The sequence below is a fragment of the Salvelinus namaycush genome, unplaced genomic scaffold (genome assembly GCF_016432855.1).
Source record: "Salvelinus namaycush isolate Seneca unplaced genomic scaffold, SaNama_1.0 Scaffold2052, whole genome shotgun sequence".
NCBI lineage: Eukaryota > Metazoa > Chordata > Actinopteri > Salmoniformes > Salmonidae > Salvelinus > Salvelinus namaycush.
Genome location: NW_024058845.1, coordinates 6,769 through 28,643, shown reverse-complemented (window position 1 = coordinate 28,643; position 21,875 = coordinate 6,769). Strand labels below are relative to the sequence as shown.

General features: G+C 44.0%; 1 protein-coding gene across 1 annotated transcript; it reads left to right on the top strand.

Annotated features, from left to right (window-relative positions):
• Positions 1-3,024: 3,024 nt before the first annotated feature.
• On the top strand, positions 3,025-3,792 carry LOC120038045 (gibberellin-regulated protein 14-like; the record flags this gene model as incomplete). Its single annotated transcript, XM_038983984.1, has 3 exons — positions 3,025-3,168; positions 3,289-3,462; positions 3,555-3,792. Coding segments are annotated over 3 exons (556 nt in total), but the record flags the coding sequence as incomplete, so codon positions are not given.
• Positions 3,793-21,875: the final 18,083 nt, after the last annotated feature.

Genomic DNA, 21,875 nt, shown 5'->3' with positions numbered 1-21,875 from the left:
GGAGTAATCTCAGCAGCTCAACATCCCATCAATAATTCATCAGAAACACGGGCGTGAGAGGTGACGCTCAGAGAGAATGACAGAAGAGGTTAGGGGTAGATTAGGTAGAGAAAGAGAGAAGAGGTTAGGGGTAGATTAGGTAGAGAATGAGAGAAGAGGTTAGGGGTAGATTAGGTAGAGAATGACAGAAGAGGTTAGGGGTAGATTAGGTAGAGAATGACAGAAGAGGTTAGGGGTATATTAGGTAGAGAAAGAGAGAAGAGGTTAGGGGTAGATTAGGTAGAGAATGAGAGAAGAGGTTAGGGGTAGATTAGGTAGAGAAAGAGAGAAGAGGTTAGGGGTAGATTAGGTAGAGAAAGAGAGAAGAGGTTAGGGGTAGATTAGGTAGAGAAAGAGAGAAGAGGTTAGGGGTAGATTAGGTAGAGAAAGAGAGAAGAGGTTAGGGGTAGATTAGGTAGAGAAAGAGAGAAGAGGTTAGGGGTAGATTAGGTAGAGAAAGAGAGAAGAGGTTAGGGGTAGATTAGGTAGAGAAAGAGAGAAGAGGTTAGGGGTAGATTAGGTAGAGAAAGACAGAAGAGGTTAGGGGTAGATTAGGTAGAGAAAGACAGAAGAGGTTAGGGGTAGATTAGGTAGAGAAAGACAGAAGAGGTTAGGGGTAGATTAGGTAGAGAAAGAGAGAAGAGGTTAGGGGTAGATTAGGTAGAGAAAGAGAGAAGAGGTTAGGGGTAGATTAGGTAGAGAAAGACAGAAGAGGTTAGGGGTAGATTAGGTAGAGAAAGACAGAAGAGGTTAGGGGTAGATTAGGTAGAGAATGAGAGAAGAGGTTAGGGGTAGATTAGGTAGAGAAAGAGAGAAGAGGTTAGGGGTAGATTAGGTAGAGAAAGAGAGAAGAGGTTAGGGGTAGATTAGGTAGAGAATGAGAGAAGAGGTTAGGGGTAGATTAGGTAGAGAATGACAGAAGAGGTTAGGGGTAGATTAGGTAGAGAAAGACAGAAGAGGTTAGGGGTAGATTAGGTAGAGAAAGACAGAAGAGGTTAGGGGTAGATTAGGTAGAGAAAGAGAAAAGAGGTTAGGGGTAGATTAGGTAGAGAAAGAGAGAAGAGGTTAGGGGTAGATTAGGTAGAGAAAGACAGAAGAGGTTAGGGGTAGATTAGGTAGAGAAAGACAGAAGAGGTTAGGGGTAGATTAGGTAGAGAATAACAGAAGAGGTTAGGGGTAGATTAGGTAGAGAAAGAGAGAAGACTGGAGGAAAAAGAACATGAGAAATGAACAAAGTGAAAGATGGAGGGAATAAAAAGGGAGAGATAACGTGAGTGATTTGCATAATGGTGAGATTAGAGGAGTGCCTGTGGGGGGAAGCGTCCTCTGGACTCTCCCAATCTTTCTCCTGTCCTCACATCCAGCTGGGGATTGGTCTCACTAACTAGGTTCTTTATTAGACCTCTGGGCCTCAATCTGATCACTGATACATGACCAGGCACAGAGAGATGAAGGCATCTGCCAGCCTCAGACCAAAGTCTATTACAACCCTTATCCTGGCTCTCACCACTGTCTCACCTTATACACACATCTAATCATTACTTTACGGTCCATGTACATGCATTTCAATCTGTTGTGGTCTCTCTTGCTCGCTCTCTCTTCTTAGAAATGTTGACTTATAAGTGGTACATTTGTTCTTCATTGTGTTTTGTGTGCATGTTGTGTGTGTGTGTGTGTGTGTGTGTGTGTGTGTGTGTGTGTGTGTGTGTGTGTGTGTAACATGTTGGACATTGCTCTGTCCTTCTCTCAGTGCTCCTGTCTTGTTTGTTCCTTTTCGTCCTCTTCCTCCTTCTGTTGGACAGATCCACTGCACTGACCCACAGTCTCCTCTTGCCATCCTTGACCTTTAACCTCAGTATGTCATGTCCAACAGCCAACCAGACAGTCAGCCAGCCAGCCGGCTCCAGGGCACAGTGACATCCTCAGGGAGGTGTTGTCTCTGACTGGCCCAGCCGGCTCCAGGGCACAGTGACATCCTCAGGGAGGTGTTGTCTCTGACTGGCCCAGCCGGCTCCAGAGCACAGTGACATCCTCAGGGAGGAGTTGTCTCTGACTGGCCCAGCCGGCTCCAGAGCACAGTGACATCGTCAGGGAGGAGTTGTCTCTGACTGGTCCAGCCGGCTCCAGAGCACAGTGACATCGTCAGGGAGGTGTTGTCTCTGACTGGCCCAGCCGGCTCCAGAGCACAGTGACATCGTCAGGGAGGTGTTGTCTCTGACGGGCCCAGCCGGCTCCAGAGCACAGTGACATCCTCAGGGAGGTGTTGTCTCTGACTGGCCCAGCCGGCTCCAGAGCACAGTGACATCCTCAGGGAGGAGTTGTCTCTGACTGGTCCAGCCGGCCAGCGCTGAGAGGTGACCTGTCCCTGACCCTCACCAAGCACAAACACTATCCCTCCAGACAGCCCGCTCAAATCTCCTGGACACCCAAACCACACCCTATTCCCTTTACAGTGCACTACTTGGTCAAAAGTAGTGCACTATAAAGGGAATAAGGTGCCATTTGTGACGCAGTCTTTGTAATGTCACATCACACACTGACAGAAAAGTCATTGCTGTGCTGTGTGGATTCAGACTGTAGTGGTGGTCAAACAATTGGACTGACTGTGTCAACACCAAGCCCCCTGTAGTTCCAGTGTCAACACCAAGCCCCCTGTAGTTCCTGTAGTCAACACCAAGCCCCCTGTAGTTCCAGTGTCAACACCAAGCCCCCTGTAGTTCCTGTAGTCAACACCAAGCCCCCTGTAGTTCCAGTGTCAACACCAAGCCCCCTGTAGTTCCTGTAGTCAACACCAAGCCCCTTGTAGTTCCTGTAGTCAACACCAAGCCCCCTGTAGTTCCTGTAGTCAACACCAAGCCCCTTGTAGTTCCTGTAGTCAACACACCAAGCCCCCTGTAGTTCCAGTGTCAACACCAAGCCCCCTGTAGTTCCAGTGTCAACACCAAGCCCCCTGTAGTTCCAGTGTCAACTCCAAGCCCCCTGTAGTTCCAGTGTCAACACCAAGCCCCCTGTAGTACCTGTAGTCAACACCAAGCCCCCTGTAGTTCCTGTAGTCAACACCAAGCTCCCTGTAGTTCCTGTAGTCAACACCATGCCCCCTGTAGTTCCAGTGTCAACACCAAGCCCCCTGTAGTTCCAGTGTCAACACCAAGCCCCCTGTAGTTCCAGTGTCAACACCAAGCCCCCTGTAGTTCCAGTGTCAACACCAAGCCCCCTGTAGTTCCAGTGTCAACTCCAAGCCCCCTGTAGTTCCAGTGTCAACACCAAGCCCCCTGTAGTACCTGTAGTCAACACCAAGCCCCCTGTAGTACCTGTAGTCAAGACCAAGCCCCCTGTAGTTCCTGTAGTCAACACCAAGCCCCCTGTAGTTCCTGTAGTCAACACCAAGCCCCCTGTAGTTCCAGTGTCAACACCAAGCCCCCTGTAGTTCCTGTAGTCAACACCAAGCCCCCTGTAGTTCCAGTGTCAACACCAAGCCCCCTGTAGTTCCAGTGTCAACTCCAAGCCCCCTGTAGTTCCAGTGTCAACACCAAGCCCCCTGTAGTACCTGTAGTCAACACCAAGCCCCATGTAGTACCTGTAGTCAACACCAAGCCCCCTGTAGTACCTGTAGTCAACACCAAGCCCCCTGTAGTACCTGTAGTCAAGACCAAGCCCCCTGTAGTTCCTGTAGTCAACACCAAGCCCCCTGTAGTTCCTGTAGTCAACACCAAGCCCCCTGTAGTTCCAGTGTCAACACCAAGCCCCCTGTAGTACCTGTAGTCAACACCAAGCCCCCTGTAGTTCCAGTGTCAACACCAAGCCCCCTGTAGTTCCAGTGCCAACACCAAGCCCCCTGTAGTTCCAGTGTCAACACCAAGCCCCCTGTAGTTCCAGTGTCAACACCAAGCCCCCTGTAGTTCCAGTGTCAACACCAAGCCCCCTGTAGTACCTGTAGTCAACACCAAGCCCCCTGTAGTTCCAGTGTCAACACCAAGCCCCCTGTAGTTCCAGTGTCAACACCAAGCCCCCTGTAGTTCGTGTCAACACCAAGCCCCCTGTAGTTCCAGTGCCAACACCAAGCCCCCTGTAGTTCCAGTGTCAACACCAAGCCCCCTGTAGTTCCAGTGTCATTACAGTCCAAAAGAGAAGCACTGCCCTGCTCATGATCTCCTTGTTTTTCTCCCGCTTCTTTCTCCCCAGACCTCTCTAGGACATGACTGAGCATATGTTAAATCATTTACAGCGGTGTGATTGAAAAGGGGAACAGGCTGTGAGGCGTGGGGAACATGCCGGTGGTTAGTGAGAGCTGGGAGGGGAGAAGGATGACATCATCAGATGGTTGGATGTTCATTACATTGACAGCTTCTCAGCTGTGATACAGTGACTCTGTGAAAAGACTGGCGAATTATTGAAGCCTAGTTGTCTAATGTGTATAAGAGGTGGTGTGTGCTTTGAGAGAGACATATAATAAGGTGTTGGTACGTCTGTAGGCCTCAATAGTGGGATGTAGCCTTGAGAGCTGCTCTGTGTGTGTATTGTATGTGTGTGTGAGTTACATAAAGGCATGTCTTGTGTCTTTGTATATAGTATTGTGTGTGTGTGTGTGGTGTGTGTGTGTGTGTGTGTGTGTGTGTGTGTGTGTGTGTGTGTGTGTGTGTGTGTGTGTGTGTGTGTGTGTGTGTGTGTGTGTGTGTGCGTTTGAGTATGTGTTTATGTGTGTGTGTGTTTATGATAGCAGTCCTGACTGTGTGTCTGTTACTCTCTATCTATATCTTGGTGTATGCATGGCTTTGTCTGAGCTTCCCGGTGATGTCTCAGTGCCGACACAGGGGAGTGTGGATGTGTGTCACATGTTGGAGTGAACAGCTGCCAGGGGACTTGGAGAGTTTACATTGAGATGTTGTCTTCCCTTTTTCATGGAATGAATGAATGAATGAATGAATGAATGAATGAATGAATGTGTAGAGCACAAGACTAAAATGACAACTAAGTGAATACTGACACTGGCTGATATACTGAATGGCTCAGTAACTTTGCAGTCAGGTGCAGAGTCTACTAGGTGACTGTGACTACTGTGACTAGTGTGTACAGTGTGACGACAGGCCCAGCAGTGATTTGATGGAGGTAGGAGGACAGTATGAGAGATGGAGAGATGGAGACGTAGGGAGGAGGAGATATTAGAGAGGAGGAGAGATGGAGACGTAGAGAGTATAGAGAGGAGAGGTAGGGAGGTAGGAAGATGGAGAGGAGGAGAGGATAGAGAGGTGTCGAGAGGATAGAGAGGTGTAGAGAGGATAGAGAGGTGTAGAGAGGATAGAGAGGTGTAGATGATAGAGAGGAGAGGTAGAGAGGAGGAGAGATGGAGACGTAGAGAGTATAGAGAGGAGAGGTAGGGAGGTAGGAAGATGGAGAGGAGGAGAGGATAGAGAGGATAGAGAGGATGGAGAGGATGGAGAGGATAGAGAGGATAGAGAGGTGTAGAGAGGATAGAGAATATAGAGAGGATAGAGAGGTGTAGAGAGGATAGAGGGGATAGAGAGGTGTAGAGGTGTAGAGAGGTGTAGAGAGGATAGAGAGGATAGAGAGGTGTAGAGAGGATAGAGAGGATAGAGAGGTGTAGAGAGGATAGAGAGGATAGAGAGGTGTAGAGAGGATAGAGGGGATAGAGAGGTGTAGAGGATAGAGAGGTGTAGAGGATAGAGAGGTGTAGAGAGGATAGAGGGGATAGAGAGGTGTAGAGGATAGAGAGGTGTAGAGAGGATAGAGGGGATAGAGAGGTGTAGAGAGGATAGAGAGGATAGAGATGTGTAGAGAGGATAGAGGGGATAGAGAGGTGTAGAGAGGATAGAGGGGATAGAGAGGTGTAGAGGATAGAGAGGTGTAGAGGATAGAGAGGTGTAGAGAGGATAGAGGGGATAGAGAGGTGTAGAGGATAGAGAGGATAGAGATGTGTAGAGAGGATAGAGGGGATAGAGAGGATAGAGGGGATAGAGAGGATAGAGAGGAAAAGAGGATAGATGGGTGTAGAGAGGATAGAGGGGATAGAGAGGTGTAGAGAGGATAGAGAGGATAGAGATGGATAGAGGGGATAGAGAGGATAGAGAGGAAGAGAGGATAGAGGGGATAGAGAGGATAGAGGGGATAGAGAGGATAGAAAGGATAGAGAGGATAGAGAGGATAGAGAGGTGTAGAGGATAGAGAGGTGTAGAGGATAGAGGGGATAGAGAGGTGTAGAGAGGATAGAGAGGATAGAGGGGATAGAGAGGATAGAGAGGATAGAGAGGATAGAGAGGATAGAGGGGATAGAGAGGATAGAGAGGATAGAGGGGATAGAGAGGATAGAGGGGATAGAGAGGATAGAGGGGATAGAGGGGATAGAGAGGAAGAGAGGATAGAGAGGATAGAGGGGATAGAGGGGATAGAGAGGATAGAGGGGATAGAGAGGTGTAGAGGATAGAGAGGAAGAGAGGATAGAGAGGATAGAGGGGATAGAGAGGATAGAGGGGATAGAGAGGATAGAGGGGATAGAGAGGATAGAGAGGAAGAGAGGATAGAGAGGATAGAGGGGATAGAGAGGATAGAGGGGATAGAGAGGATAGAGAGGATAGAGAGGATAGAGAGAATAGAGAGGATAGAGAGGATAGAGAGGAAGAAAGGATAGAGGGGATAGAGAGGATAGAGGGGATAGAGAGGTGTAGAGGATAGAGAGGTGTAGAGGATAGAGAGGAAGATAGGATAGAGAGGTGTAGAGGATAGAGAGGTGTAGAGGATAGAGAGGTGTAGAGGATAGAGGGGATAGAGAGGTGTAGAGAGGATAGAGATGATAGAGAGGATAGAGGGGATAGAGAGGATAGAGAGGATAGAGAGGATAGAGGGGATAGAGAGGTGTAGAGGATAGAGAGGTGTAGAGGATAGAGAGGATAGAGAGGAAGAGAGGATAGAGGGGATAGAGAGGATAGAGAGGATAGAGAGGATAGAGGGGATAGAGAGGTGTAGAGGATAGAGAGGTGTAGAGGATAGAGAGGATAGAGAGGAAGAGAGGATAGAGGGGATAGAGAGGATAGAGGGGATAGAGAGGATAGAGGGGATAGAGGGGATAGAGAGGTGTAGAGGATAGAGAGGTGTAGAGGATAGAGAGGATAGAGAGGAAGAGAGGATAGAGAGGTGTAGAGGATAGAGAGGTGTAGAGGATAGAGAGGTGTAGAGGATAGAGAGGAAGAGAGGATAGAGAGGATAGAGAGGTGTAGAGAGGATAGAGAGGTGTAGAGAGGATAGAGAGGTGTAGAGAGGATAGAGAGGTGTAGAGGATAGAGAGGTGTAGAGGATAGAGAGGTGTAGAGAGGATAGAGAGGTGTAGAGGATAGAGAGGTGTAGAGGATAGAGAGGATAGAGAGGATAGAGAGGTGTAGAGGATAGAGAGGTGTAGAGAGGATAGAGAGGTGTAGAGGATAGAGAGGATAGAGAGGTGTAGAGAGGATAGAGAGGTGTAGAGAGGATAGAGAGGTGTAGAGAGGATAGAGAGGATAGAGAGGTGTAGAGAGGATAGAGAGGTGTAGAGAGGATAGAGAGGTGTAGAGGATAGAGAGGATAGAGAGGTGTAGAGAGGATAGAGAGGTGTAGAGAGGTGTAGAGGATAGAGGGGATAGAGAGGTGTAGAGGATAGAGAGGTGTAGAGGATAGAGAGGATAGAGAGGTGTAGAGGATAGAGAGGTGTAGAGGATAGAGGGGATAGAGAGGTGTAGAGGATAGAGAGGTGTAGAGGATAGAGAGGTGTAGAGGATAGAGAGGTGTAGAGGATAGAGGGGATAGAGAGGTGTAGAGGATAGAGAGGTGTAGAGGATAGAGAGGATAGAGAGGTGTAGAGGATAGAGAGGTGTAGAGGATAGAGAGGATAGAGAGGTGTAGAGGATAGAGAGGTGTAGAGGATAGAGAGGATAGAGAGGTGTAGAGAGGATAGAGAGGTGTAGAGGATAGAGAGGATAGAGAGGTGTAGAGAGGATAGAGAGGTGTAGAGGATAGAGAGGTGTAGAGGATAGAGGGGATAGAGAGGTGTAGAGGATAGAGAGGTGTAGAGGATAGAGGGGATAGAGAGGTGTAGAGGATAGAGAGGAGGAGAGGAAGAGAGGATAGAGAGGAGAGGTAGAGATGATGAGAGGTTTGGTCTAAGCAGAGTGGTTGTGCTTGCAGTCTTTACTAAGTGTCTTGCTGGGGGGGAAGGCTGTTTGCGTCGTTGCCACTGGAGACGAGGGAGGGTGACATTTTTATTTTAGCATCGTCAGCTTGGCACAGTGAGGGGCTCTTTCTATCTGAAATCCCTGTGTCTGGTATTCACTAGGGCCGGGACGATACCAGTATCGCGATACTCGTTATTTGTCGTGGCAAGGAAACAAAACATGAAGCGAATTTAACTTCTTTAGGAAAACAGCCCTAATGTTGGAATCAAACACCATTATGTTGTCATCCAGAGTCACATGTATTTATTTTTCTAGTTTTAGCACACAATAGTTTACATACAGCAGGTTTTTAAAGGACCGAAGAGTTCGGACTGCTACGTGTTTCCGTTTTTGCCACCGAAAAAATATCACAATACTGGTATTGTCCCAGCCCTAGTATTCACAGGGAGTGCTTTCTCTCTCTCTTTCCATATTTGCTAGAAGTCTTTTCAACACTTTTGTAGGAGCATGTTTCCGTCCTTGGTCTAGTTGTGAACAGTCTTGTCCTCCTCGGTCCTATTCAGTCCTTCTTTCTCTCCTTTATGCCTATCTATCTCTGCCCCCCCCCCCCCCCCCTTCTCTTCTGCTGGTAAATTAGCTTCCTGTGTGTGACAGGAAGTGACAGATTAAAGGTGATTTATCAGATTGCCTGGTATGTTGATTTGAGGGGAGTGGGGCAGCCGGCCCAGTCGTAGAGGAAATGAGCTGACATCAGGAACCTAATAACACGGAGGCTGTGAATATGAGAGCCAGGAGCTATCTGTCTTATTATTCCCTTAAAATTGCTAAATCTGATTTTCCTCATTTCAATCCCCCGATTAAGACTGATAGCTGTTCCCTGTGGGACTGGGATATACTGTATGCTAGTCTATGCCTGCTCAGCAACTCCATAATCAGGCTTTGTTCCCCCTGTTTTCCCCTTCTCCCTCACACATTATTTACCTCTGTCTTTACTGTAGCTCCACCTCCCTCCCTCCCTCCCTCCCTCCCTCCCTCCCTCCCTCTCCTGGCTGATTTAGAAGAGATCATACCATACATCAGCTGCTAAAGGAGCCATCTGGAACATGCTGTGTGTTGCTGAGACACCACCAGCCCTCAGTGGAGCTGATGACTGATCCAGGCCCATCAATATGCACTCATGCTAAATGAACACACATTTTTTACATTTTAGTCATTTAGCAGACGCTCTTATGCAGAGCGACTTACAGTTAGTGCATTCATCTTAAGATAACTAGTTGGAACAACCAGTGCTTGACTTGGGCCAGAGCTGTCCGGAACGCGTACCGCCACTTCTCATTTTTGGGGAAATGCGTACCGAATACTCTATAAAAACAAAGGAGCGTATCTCTTGACCAGATTCACACACCCAGTCAATTTTTGGGGGATCAAAGAGGAATGAAGGCGGGATCTTCGTTGACTAGTAATGTAGAGTGGGCATTCATTTCCTGATTACACGTTGTTCAAGTTTATTTGCTAGTCTGTGAATCTGTGAGTGACAGAAGGCTGTTTGAGATAGCAGAGATTGAATGTGTGCCAGCCTGAATGGCACGCTGCGCTGTACCAAGTTGTCAAATTAGGATTTGTAAGGTCATGAAAAGTAATGGAAATGTATTTCATAATTGTTGTTCATGAGAAAAAGAAATATCAGCCATTATCGGAATGACCCTTCAGTGCATGTTTGTGGTGCTGCAAGTGTGCCAGTGCAAGTGGGCCGTTGCCCGTGGAGACGACATTTCAGCAGCGGGTATAAATGAATGACAGACAGACTAACTAGATCACCATTTCAACACATAACTTGTAGAAGTTATCTCGCTAGTTAATTATAGCTAGCTAAGCATTCATTTGTTGCCTTTCCTTCGGCACTGTAGAGCCTAAATAATTATGCACTGTTGAAAGCTGGGATTCCCCTCTATCAAACATTAGCCATGTAATCGCGACAACGTTAAAAATATTCTAAGATTAGCCTAATTGACAAATAATTTGCTGTGCATAGATCTCCCCGAAACATGAATATTTGACTCTATATTAACATATCTAGTCAAATACCTTGCTTTGAAGTAGCCTACCTTATCCATTTGGTCCCTGATTTACTGAATGAGAGAATCATTTTATAAAGACACAAGTATTTGGTTGTAATGTTGAAAAGCCAAGCCTGCACACCCAGGAGCTCTCCAGATGGAGGGTTGACAACATGTGACTACCAGTGCAGTTCCACATGGGGGCTAAGTGCCTTGATCAAGGGCACAACGGCAGGAGGTGGTAGGTCTATATGGGATCAGACACAGCAGCCTTCCAGTGTCAATAAGGCTTACTTTTTCATGTAGGCTATAATAATAGTCATGAACATTTGTTTAAAACGCACGCACGCACGCACGCACGCACGCACGCACACACACACACACACACAGATATTTCAATCACTCACCCTGTGATTGAGCTCGTGAGCCATTTATATACATGAACTGTCTATATTCTCTCAGCTGGTGTGATATATCAATAAGCAATAAGCTGTATCTCTACTTTGTGCTGTTAAAGTTGATTTGTTCCAGGCTTAATAACAGTTGTTTGATGCTGACTCCAGGCCTCTGGCACCCAGGGGATCCTGCTGGCATCGCTGTGGAGTAACTCTGTACTATTGAGGCGGGTAGAGAGTTCTTCTGGACTGGCAGTAATACTCTCTCAGCTCTTGTTGTAAGAAATCCTCTATGAGTCGTCCCTCTAGATGAGTCAGCAACAAACTCTGCATAGACAAACAGATTAGGTCAGAGAGGATTCACAATCAGGAGGGTACATTGCACTGTCTGGCCAGCGCAGGGCAAGGTAAGGCAGAGCAATTATTTGCATTTGAATCAATGAGAGCTCTATCGTTTTGACCAAACATAACTATTATAGCTAATATGTCCTTGTTTTTATTTCATTTGACTCAATGGCACATGGAAACGTGCAGAACATTTTCTGTCCACTTTTACCCTCTGATGGACTACTTTTCTACTTATACTGAGAACTGTATACTGCAGCTTGATCACTAACCATATTACCTAGTAGCCACATAGATGCCTTAAAAATGTTGAAATGCCTGTTTGCATGCACAACAGTTCCCACCTACTTACACAGAGCAGGCACATTTATGCATGGGGAGACCCATCAGCAATTAATTGTTGCTCTGAACACTCTTCACTGAGGTGTACGTTAAGATGCTCTCTCTGGCAACATGATCTCATGTGAGATCTCTGCTCGCTTTGATCTTTTTTTATTGTGCAAATTATCCACCACCCCTTTTCTCTCGATCTCTTTTTCTCACTCTCATTAATTTCCTCCCTCCATGTGCAGCCTGAATCTCTCTCTCTGCTCTATCTCTCCCAATTCAATTCAAAGGGCTTTATTGGCATGGGAGTGGCAGAGTGGTCTAAGGCTATGTCACAGCCGGCAGCAACCGGGAGACCCATGAGACTGTGCACAATTGGCCCAGAGTTGTCCAGGTTAGAGGAGGGTTTGGCTGGCCGGGATTTCCTTGTCCCATATCACGCTCGAGCACACATTGGTGTGGCTGGCTTCCGGGTTAAGCAAGCAGTGTGTTAACCTCTAATTCCTCCCAAACCCGGATCCGGGAGCACCCCCATCAGTAAAAAAGCTGACTAGCATAGCCTAGCATAGCGTCACAAGTAAATACTAGCATCTAAATATCATTAAATCACAAGTCCAAGACACCAGATGAAAGATACACATCTTGTGAATCCAGCCATCATTTCTGATTTTTAAAATGTTTTACAGGGAAGACACAATATGTAAATCTATTAGCTAACCACGTTAGCAAAAGACACCACTTTTTTTACTCCACCATTTTTTTACTGCATCAGTAGCTATCACAAATTCGACCAAATAAAGATATAAATAGCCACTAACCAAGAAACAACTTCATCAGATGACAGTCTGATAACATATTTATTGTATAGCATATGTTTTGTTAGAAAAATGTGCATATTTCAGGTATAAATCATAGTTTACCATTGCAGCCACCATCACAACTCTCACCAAAGCGACTAGAATAACTACAGAGAGCAACGTGAATTACCTAAATACTCATCATAAAACATTTCTGAAAAATACACAGCGTACAGCAAATGAAAGACAAACATCTTGTGAATCCAGCCAATATTTCAGATTTTTTAAGTGTTTTACAGCGAAAACACAATATAGCATTATATTAGCTTACCACAATAGCCAGAAACACAAACCATTTACCAGCAGCAAAGGTTAGCGATCGTAACAAGCAAGCAAAAGATATATAATTTGACTAACCTTCATAAACTTCTTCAGATGACAGTCCTGTAACATCATATTACACAATGCATATAGGGTTTGTTCGAAAATGTGCATATGTAGCGGCACAAATCGTGGTTATACAATGTGATTAGTGGCCAAACTTCAAGCAATCTGTCCGGCGCCATCTTGGAGAGGCACCTAATCTAATCGAAAACTATTCATAAACTTGACTAAAAAATACAGGTTGGACAGCAAATGAAAGATACATTAGTTCTTAATGCAACCGCTGTGTTAGATTTTTAAAATTAACGTTACTGCGCATACAGCGTGCGCTAAAGCGAGACCGCACCGAAATTCATGGCGGAATTATTGTTTAACATTTGTCAACATAAATACGAATTAACAGCATAAAGACTTCTTACTATTTGACGAGCTTCCATCAGAATCTTGGGCAAGGTGTCCTTTCTCCAGAACAATCGTCTTTTGGTTGAAAGATGTCCTCTTCTCCTGTAGAAATAGCTAGCTATGTGCAGGAGAGGTGTCCAACTCGTGAAAGCGCGTGACTAAGAAATTCCAGAAAATCGCAATAAACTGATATAAACTGATATAAGTCGGTTTAAATTAACTACCTTATGATGTCTTTAACACCTATAACGAATAAAAACATGACCGGATATATCTAAAGGCCTATAACCGGAGCGTTCTAGAGCCACAGCCAGATGTCCTCCCTGCGCCAGAGCGAAGTGAAAAATGGCCGGACACTTTGTTCCGAGGTCTTTTATAAGCTCTCAGTTCTGCCTAGCAACCCCATTTCAACTCTCACTATTCGCTGACACCCAGGGGAAGACGTATGCAGTGCATCTCAACCAATAGAAGACAGGCAGATTTATAAACAGATCTCAGAACAGCAAGAAGATTTCTGCATTCTCACATCCTCATAGGAAAAATGCTCTAACTCGAGTTCTGTTTCACTCACAGATATAATTCAAACGGTTTTAGAAACTAGAGAGTGTTTTCTATCCAATAGTAATAATAATATGCATATTGTACGAGCAAGAATTGAGTACGAGGCAGTTTAATTTGGGAACGAAATTATTACAAAGTGCAAATAGCACCCCCTATTGAGAAGAAGTTTTAAGAAGCAGTGCGGCTTGGCAGGGTCGTGTTTCGGAGGACGCATGGCTCTCAACTTTCACCTCTCCTGAGTCCTTACGGGAGTTGCAGCAATGGGACAAGACTGTAAGAACCAGTTTGATACCACGAAATTGGGGAGGAAAAGGGGTAAAAAAATACAAAACTAAATACATAATAAACAAAAGTGAAATAAACAATATAAAATGAACAGTAAACATTACACTCACAAAAGTTACATAGGAACAAAGACATTTCAAATGTCATATTATGGCTATATAGTGTACAGTGTTCTCACGATGGGCAAATATTTAAAGTACAAAAGGGAAAATGAATAATCATATATATTGTTTGTATTTATAATGGTGTTTGTTCTTCACTAGTTACCCTTTTCTTGTTGCAACAGGTCACATATCTTTCTGCTGTGATGGCACACTGTGGTATTTCACCCAATAGATATGGGAGTTTATCAACATTTGATTTTCTTTCACATTCTTTGTGGGTCTGTCTAATCTGAGGGAAATATGTCTCTCTAATATGGTAATACATTTGGCAGGAGGTTAGGAAGTGCAGCTCAGTTTCCACCTCATTTTGTGGGCAGTGTGCACATAGCCTGTCTTCTCTTGGGAGCCAGATCTGCCTGCGGCGGCCTTTCTCAATGTCAAGGCTATGCTCACTGAGTCTGTACATCGTCAAAGCTTTCCTTAAGTTTGGGTCAGTCACAGTGGTCAGGTATTCTGCCACTGTGTACTCTCTGTTCAGGGCCATATAGTGTTCTAGATTGCTCAGTTTTTTTGTTAATTCTTTCCAATGTGTCAAGTAATTATCTTCTGGGGGCAGTATTGAGTAGCTTGGATGAATAAGGTGCCCAGAGTAAACTGCCTGCTACTCAGGCCCAGAAGCTAAGATGCATATTATTAGTAGATTTGGAGTGAAAACACTCTGAAGTTTCTAAAACTGTTTGACTGATGTCTGTGAGTATAACAGAACTCATATGGCAGGCAAAAACCTGAGAAAAAAAATCCAACCAGGAAGTGGGAAATCTGCAGTTTGTAGGTTTTCAAGTCTTTGCCTATCCAATATTCAGTGTCTATGGGGTCATATTGCACTTCCCGAAGCTTCCACTAGATGTCAACAGTCTTTAGAACCTTGTTTCAGGCTTCTACTGTGAAGGAGGAGAGAATAATAGCTGATTGACTAAGAGGTCTGGCAGAATGCCATGAGCTCAGTCAGGCGCGCGCCCGTGAGAGTTAGCTGCCTTCCTTTTCCTTCCTAAAGACAAAGGAATTCGCCGGTTGAAACATTATTGAAGATTTATGTTAAAAACATCCAGTAACAACAGTAACAACTTCTTGACACAATGCCCACTTAACCTGGAAGCCAGCCGGACCAATGTGTCGGAGGAAACACCGTACACCTGGCGACCGTGTCAGTGTGCACTGTGCCCGGCCCGCCTCAGGAGTTGCTAGTGTGCGATGGGACAAGTACATCCCTGCCGGCCAAACCCTCCCAATTGGCTGGGCCAATTGTGCGCCGCCCATGGGTTTCCCTGTCGCGGCCGGCTGCGACAGAGCCTGGACTCAAACCCAGAATCTCTAGTGGCACAGCTAGCGCTGCGATGCAGAGCCGGTATCGTTTTTTTGTGTGCTCTCGGGCAACGGTGTCTAGATGGAATTTGTATTTGTGGTCCTGGCAACTGGGCCTTTTTTGGAACACCATTATTTTTGTCTTAGTGAGATTTACTGTCAGGGCCCAGGTTTGATAGAATCTGTGCAGAATATCTAGGTGCTGCTGTAGGCCCTCCTTGGTTTGGGACAGAAGCACCAGATCTTCAGTAGACATTTGACTTCAGATTCTAGTAGGGTGAGGCCGAGTTCTGCAGACTGTTCTAGTGCCCTCGCCAATTCGTTGATATATATGTTGAAGAGGGTGGGCCTCAAGCTGCATCCCTGTCTCACCCCTCAGCCCTGTGGAAAGACATGTGTGTGTGTGTTTTTTGCCAATGTTAAATGCACACTTGTTGTTTGTGGACATGGATTTTATAATGTCATATGTTTTCCCCCCCAACACCGCTTTTAATCAATTTGTATAACAGACCCTCATGCCAAATTTAGTCAAAAGCTTTTTAGTAATCAACAAAGCATGAGAAGGCTTTGCCTTTCTTTTGGTTTGTTTGTTTGTCAGTTAGGGTGTGCAATTTGACATTTGCTCAGTACATTGTTTTCACTGGAGAAATGTACGAGTCTGCTGTACATTTAATGATAATGAGGATTTTCCCAAGGTTGTTGTTGACGCATATCTGACGGTAGTTATTGGGGTCTCTCTGGGTTGACATCCTGTGGGATTCACAGTTGTTGGTTGGTTAATTGTTGCTCTGAACACTCTTCACTGAGGTGTACATTAAGATGCTCTCTCTGGCAACATGATCTCATGTGAGATCTCTGCTCGCTTTGATCTTTTTTTCTTGTGCAAATGATCTACCACCCCTTTTCTCTCTCTCTTTTTCTCACTCTCATTTCTTTCTCTTTTCCATTTTTCACCTCCCTCCATGTGCAGCCTGAATCAGTCTCTGTCTCTGTCTCTCTCTCTATCTCTTGCTGTCTCTCTCTACTGTCTCTCTGGGCTGACGTCCTGTGGGAATCCCAGGTGTTGGTTGATCTTGATAATGATCTTCTCCAGCTACAACCACATGCAACACTTCCTGGGAACACATGAATACTCCAATTCTCATATTACATAGTACAGTACATCTAGTATCTGTTTCTGATAGGCAGAAGACAACTGCAGTCAGGAGTCTCATCTAATTCCACAGAGAGTTGAGTTTCTCCTGACCTTGGAACAGCACTTGATTTATTTAACACACAACTTCAGCCTGGCCCTGTGGTAAATCTCCTGTCAGTGGGGACAACTGAGAGACAAGTGCACCCTGTCTGTCTGCCAGACAGCCAGTGGGTTCCTCGCTCGCTCTCTCGCTCTCTCGCTCTCTCTCTCTCTCAAAATTCTATTCAGTAGACATTATTAACATGGTAAGTTAAATTACTTATATTGTCAAAGTCCACATATAGCAACAATGGTGGAACCAAGAGCAATAAGGCAATAATAACAGAATACTAGTAGTGGAAATAGAAAGAAGCAGATTGTGCAGTCAACCTTTCTACCTGTTCTTGATTATGGTGATACTATTTATCAAAGTGCAGCTGCCTCTACTCTTAAACCCCTGGATGCCGTTTCTCATAGTGCCCTTCATTTTATCACAGGAGACAGTTGTATTACTCATCACATCATTCTTTACTAAAAGGTTGGCTGGACCTTTTTGAAGTCACGTAGATCACATCATTACACTCTTTTTGTTTACAAAGCCCTGCTCCACAAGCTTCCAACTTACCTAACTTCACTATTAAGATTTAAAATGACAAGTTATCACACCCGTTCACAGGGTTGGTTAACTCTGGAGTCTTTTGGTGTCTAGAGAGTGAGGTCAATCAGCCTTTAACTTCCTTCCTTACTGTATGTTTGGAATAATCTCCAAAATACGTTTCGATTTGATGCTTTGAAGTCCCAAGGGTAATTCGGACAGCCCACATGTTTATAATCGAGAATGTGTTTGTTTTAATTGACTGTGTTTTCTTTATCTTAATGTGTATATTGCGAATATTTATGTTCATCTATACTTGCCTATTGAGGTGTGCATTTTTGTATTTTGCAGTTCTCATTTGCAGGAGACTTTAGTTTCAATATGACTTCCCTGTTGAAATAAAGGTCAATTAAACATGACTGAAAAGTCACATGTCATGTTATGAAAGCCACATATCAAATGTTATTAACATTACATTGTACTTGTCACTGGCCGTACCTCGGGTTGTGGCAGGAGGATACATATTTGGCTGCCAAAAAAGTTTCTTCTTCTTTTATAGTTCCAAATACCTTGTACTGAATGGTAATTTTGGAAAATAAATATTGTATTAGGTTCAGTATTTTTCACAGTGTAATAGGACACTTAGCTCTGTCTCTACCTCTCCCCGGGGGCAGAGTGAGTACAGCCTGTCCTCTCTGGGCAGCCAGGTTTGCCTGTGACAATGGCCAGACTGCTCACTGAGTCTGTACCTAGTCACTATTTTCCTCAGTCTTCTATCAGTCACAGTGGTCAGATAGTCTGCCACCGTGTACTGTCTGTTTAGAGACAAATAGCATTGAAGTTGACTTACTTTTTTTGTGGTGTCTTTCCAATAGGTGATATATTTTTATTTGTGCTGAGTGCTGTCTTGAGGCTCTTGGGGCTTGGTTTGGGATAGTGAACTGAGCCTCTGGCTGAGGGGACTCTTCTCTTGTTTCATCTCTTGACATTGTAAATGTATGTAGTTATGAATGTAGATTGATGTACTGTAGTTCTGTCCTTGAGCTGTTCTATTAATGTTCTGTATTATGTCATGTTTCATGTTTTGTGTGGACCCCAGGAAGAGTAGCTAATGCTTTTGCACAGCTAATGGGGATCCTAATAAAATACCTAAATTGTAGGGCTGTGTGATTAAATGTTTTGGGGTTGATTCATTTAGATGGTTGTAAAATTTGGAATACACTCTTGCAAAACTCTGCATGCAGTATTTCGATTGGATGTTTGTCCCATTTGGTAAAATAATTATTAGAGAGTGGACCCCATACTTCACTGCCATATAGAGCAATTGGTTCTATCACTGATTGGAAAAATTTGAGGCAGTTTCTAATTGTAATTTCGATTTTAATGTTCCTTTTAATGGCATAGAAGGATCTTCTTTTTCTTTTTATTTATTTATTTATTTCACCTTTATTTAACCAGGTAGGCCAGTTGAGAACAGTTTCTTATTTACAACTGCGACCTGGCCAAGATATAGCAAAGCAGTGCAACAAAAACAACGACACAGAGTTACACATGGGATAAACAAAAGTACAGTTAATAACACAACAGAAAAATCTGTATACAGTGTGTGCAAATTAAGTAAGGGGGTAAGGCAATAAATAGGCCAATAGTGGCGAAGTAATTACAATTTAGCAATTTACACTGGAGTGATATATGTGCAGATGAGGATGTGCAAGTAGAAATACTGGTGTGCAAAAGAGCAGAAAAACAAAAACAATATGGGGATGAGGTAGGTAGTTGGATGGGCTATTTACAGATGGGTTGTGTACAGCTGCAGCGATCGGTAAGCTGCTCTGACAGCTGATGCTTAAAGTTAGTGAGGGAGATATAAGTCTCCAACTTCAGTGATTTTTGCAATTCGTTCCAGTCATTGGCTGCAGAGAACTGGAAGGAAAGGCGGCCAAAGGGGATGTTGGCTTTGGGGGTGACCAGTGAAATATACCTGCTGGAGCGCGTGCTACGGGTGGGTGTTGCTATGGTGACCAGTGAGCTGAGATTAGGCGGAGCTTTACCGAGCAAAGACTTGTAGATGACCTGGAGCCAGTGGGTTTGGTGATGAATATGTAGCGAGGACCAGCCAACGAGAGCATACAGGTCGCAGTGGTGGGTAGTATATGGGTCTTTGGTGACAAAACGGATGGCACTGTGATAGACTGTATCCAATTTGCTGAGTAGAGTGTTGGAGGCTAATTTGTAAATGACATTGCCAAAGTCAAGGATCGGTAGGATGGTCAGTTTTACGAGGGTATGTTTGGCAGCATGAGTGAAGGATGCTTTGTTGTGAAATAGGAAGCCGATTCTAGATTTTATTTTGGATTGGAGATGCTTAATGTGAGTCTGGAAGGAGAGTTTACAGTCTAGCCAGACACCTAGGTATTTGTAGTTGTCCACATATTCTAAGTCAGAACCGTCCAGAGTAGTGATGCTAGTTGGGCGGGTGAGTGCGGGCAGCGATCGGTTGAAGAGCATGCATTTAATTTTACTAGCATTTAAGAGCAGTTGGAGGCCACGGAAGGAGTGATGTATGGCATTGAAGATCGTTTGGAGGTCTGTTAACACAGTGTCCAAAGAAGGGCCAGATGTATACAGAATATTGTCGTCTGTGTAGAGGTGGATCAGGGAATCACCCGCAGCAAGAGCGACATCATTGATATATACAGAGAAAAGAGTGTTACTTATCTCTCAGCTCATTCAAAGTTATGCGAAAGCTACTGGTGTTGCTGATATTTAGTCCTAAATACGTGTAGTTTTTGGTGTGTTCTAATAGAACTTTGTCCAAATATAATTTATAATTGTGATACTGATTTCTGAAACTCTTTTGGGATATCATTATATACTTTTCTTTAGGTTAACTGTCAGAATCCAGGTCTGACAAACCTGTTCAGATGGTCTAGTTGCTGTTGAAACCCCTTAGTGGGAGTGTTGTGTACGGTGACACCAGGTGCTGCAGATCCTTCTAATGTTTTTGATAATTCATTCATGTAGATGTTAAATAGTGTTGGACTTGAGCAGCCCTGTTTCACTCCACGTCCCAGAGAGAAGACGTTTATTTGTTTGTTGCCAATTTTAACAGCACATTTTTTTTGTATGTACATTGTTTTAATAACATATTTTGTTTTCCCTCCAATACCATATTCTATTAGTTTATAAAAAAGACCTTTGTGCCAAATTGAATCAAATGCTTTATTGAAGTTTACAAAACATCAGATTAATTATTACTTTTGAGTTTACTTTGTTTGTCAATTAGTGTGTTGAGGGTATGAATGTGGTCTGTTGTGCGTTAATTGGGTAAAATTTGTTGTGTTCATCAAGGAAATTAAGTAGTCAGGTATTTATGATATTGCAGAGAATTTTCCCCAAGTTGCTGTTAACGCAAATTCCTCTGTAATTATTTGGGTCAAATTTGTCCATATCGTTTATAGATTGGTGTGATCAGTCCTTGGTTCCAAATATCGGGTAAAATACCTGCAGTGAGGATAATGTTGAATGTAGCTATGTAGTTTGAATTTGTCGTCTGTATATTTGATAATTTCATTTAAAATACCATCAGCACCACAGGTCTTTTTGGGTTGTAGAGCACATAGTTTTTCCAATAATTCTTGTTCTGTAATTGGGAATCCACAGGATTCTGATAGTCTTTGACCGCTAATTCAAGGATTTGTAATTTGTCTTGTATATATTTTTATTCTGGGCTTTTTGTTATTTTGCTGTAGAGGTTTACAAAGTGATTTCTCCACATATCACCATGTTGCATAGCCAATTTATCACGATGTGGTTTGTTTAATTAATTCTAATTCTCCTAGAAGTGGTTTGAGTCTATGGATACCTAAATTAAATCCAGCTGATGCTATTCCTTTTTTGTTCTTAGGGTGTGTTTGTATTGCTTCAGTGTTTCCCCATAATGAAGTCATATGTTTATGTTGTCTGGATCTCTGTGTTTTTATTCGATATACACTACCAGTCAAAAGTTGTAGAACACCTACTTATTCATTGGTTTTTCTTTATTTTCACTATTTTCTACACTGTAGAATAGTATTGAAGACATCAAAACTTTGAAATAATACATGTGGAATCATGCAGTAACAAAAAAAAGTGTTAAACAAATCAAAATATATTTTATATTTGACATTCTTCAAATAGCCACCCTTTGCCTTGATGACAGCTTTGCCACTCCAATGCCGTGACTTTGTTGTTATTAAGCCATTTTGCCACAACTTTGAAAGTATGCTTGGGGTCATTGTCCATTTGGAAGACCCATTTGCGACCAAGCTTTAACTTCCTGACTGATGTCTTGAGATGTTGCTTCAATGTATCCACATAATTTTACTTCCTAATGATGCCATCTATTTTGTGAAGTGCACCAGTCCCTCCTGCAGCAAAGCACCCCCACAACATGATGCTGTCACCCCCGTGCTTCACAGTTGGGATGGTGTTCTTCGGCTTGCAAGCCTCCCCCTTTTTCCTCCAAATATAACAATGGTCATTATGGCCAAACAGTTATATTTTTGTTTCATCAGACCAGAGGACATTTCTCCAAAAAGTACAGTCTTTGTCCCCATGTGAAGTTGCAAACCGTAATCTGGATTTTCTTATGGCGGTTTTGGATCAGTGGCTTCTTCCTTGCTGAGCGGCCTTTCAGGTTATGTCGATATAGGACTCGTTTTACTGTGGATATAGATACTTTTGTACCTGTTTCCTCCAGCATCTTCACAAGGTCCTTTGCTGTTGTTCTGGGATTGATTTGCACTTTTCGTAACAAAGTACGTTCATCTCTTGGAGACCGAATGCCTCTCCTTCCTAAGCGGTATGACGGCTGCGTGGTCCCATGGTGTTTATACTTGCGTACTAATGTT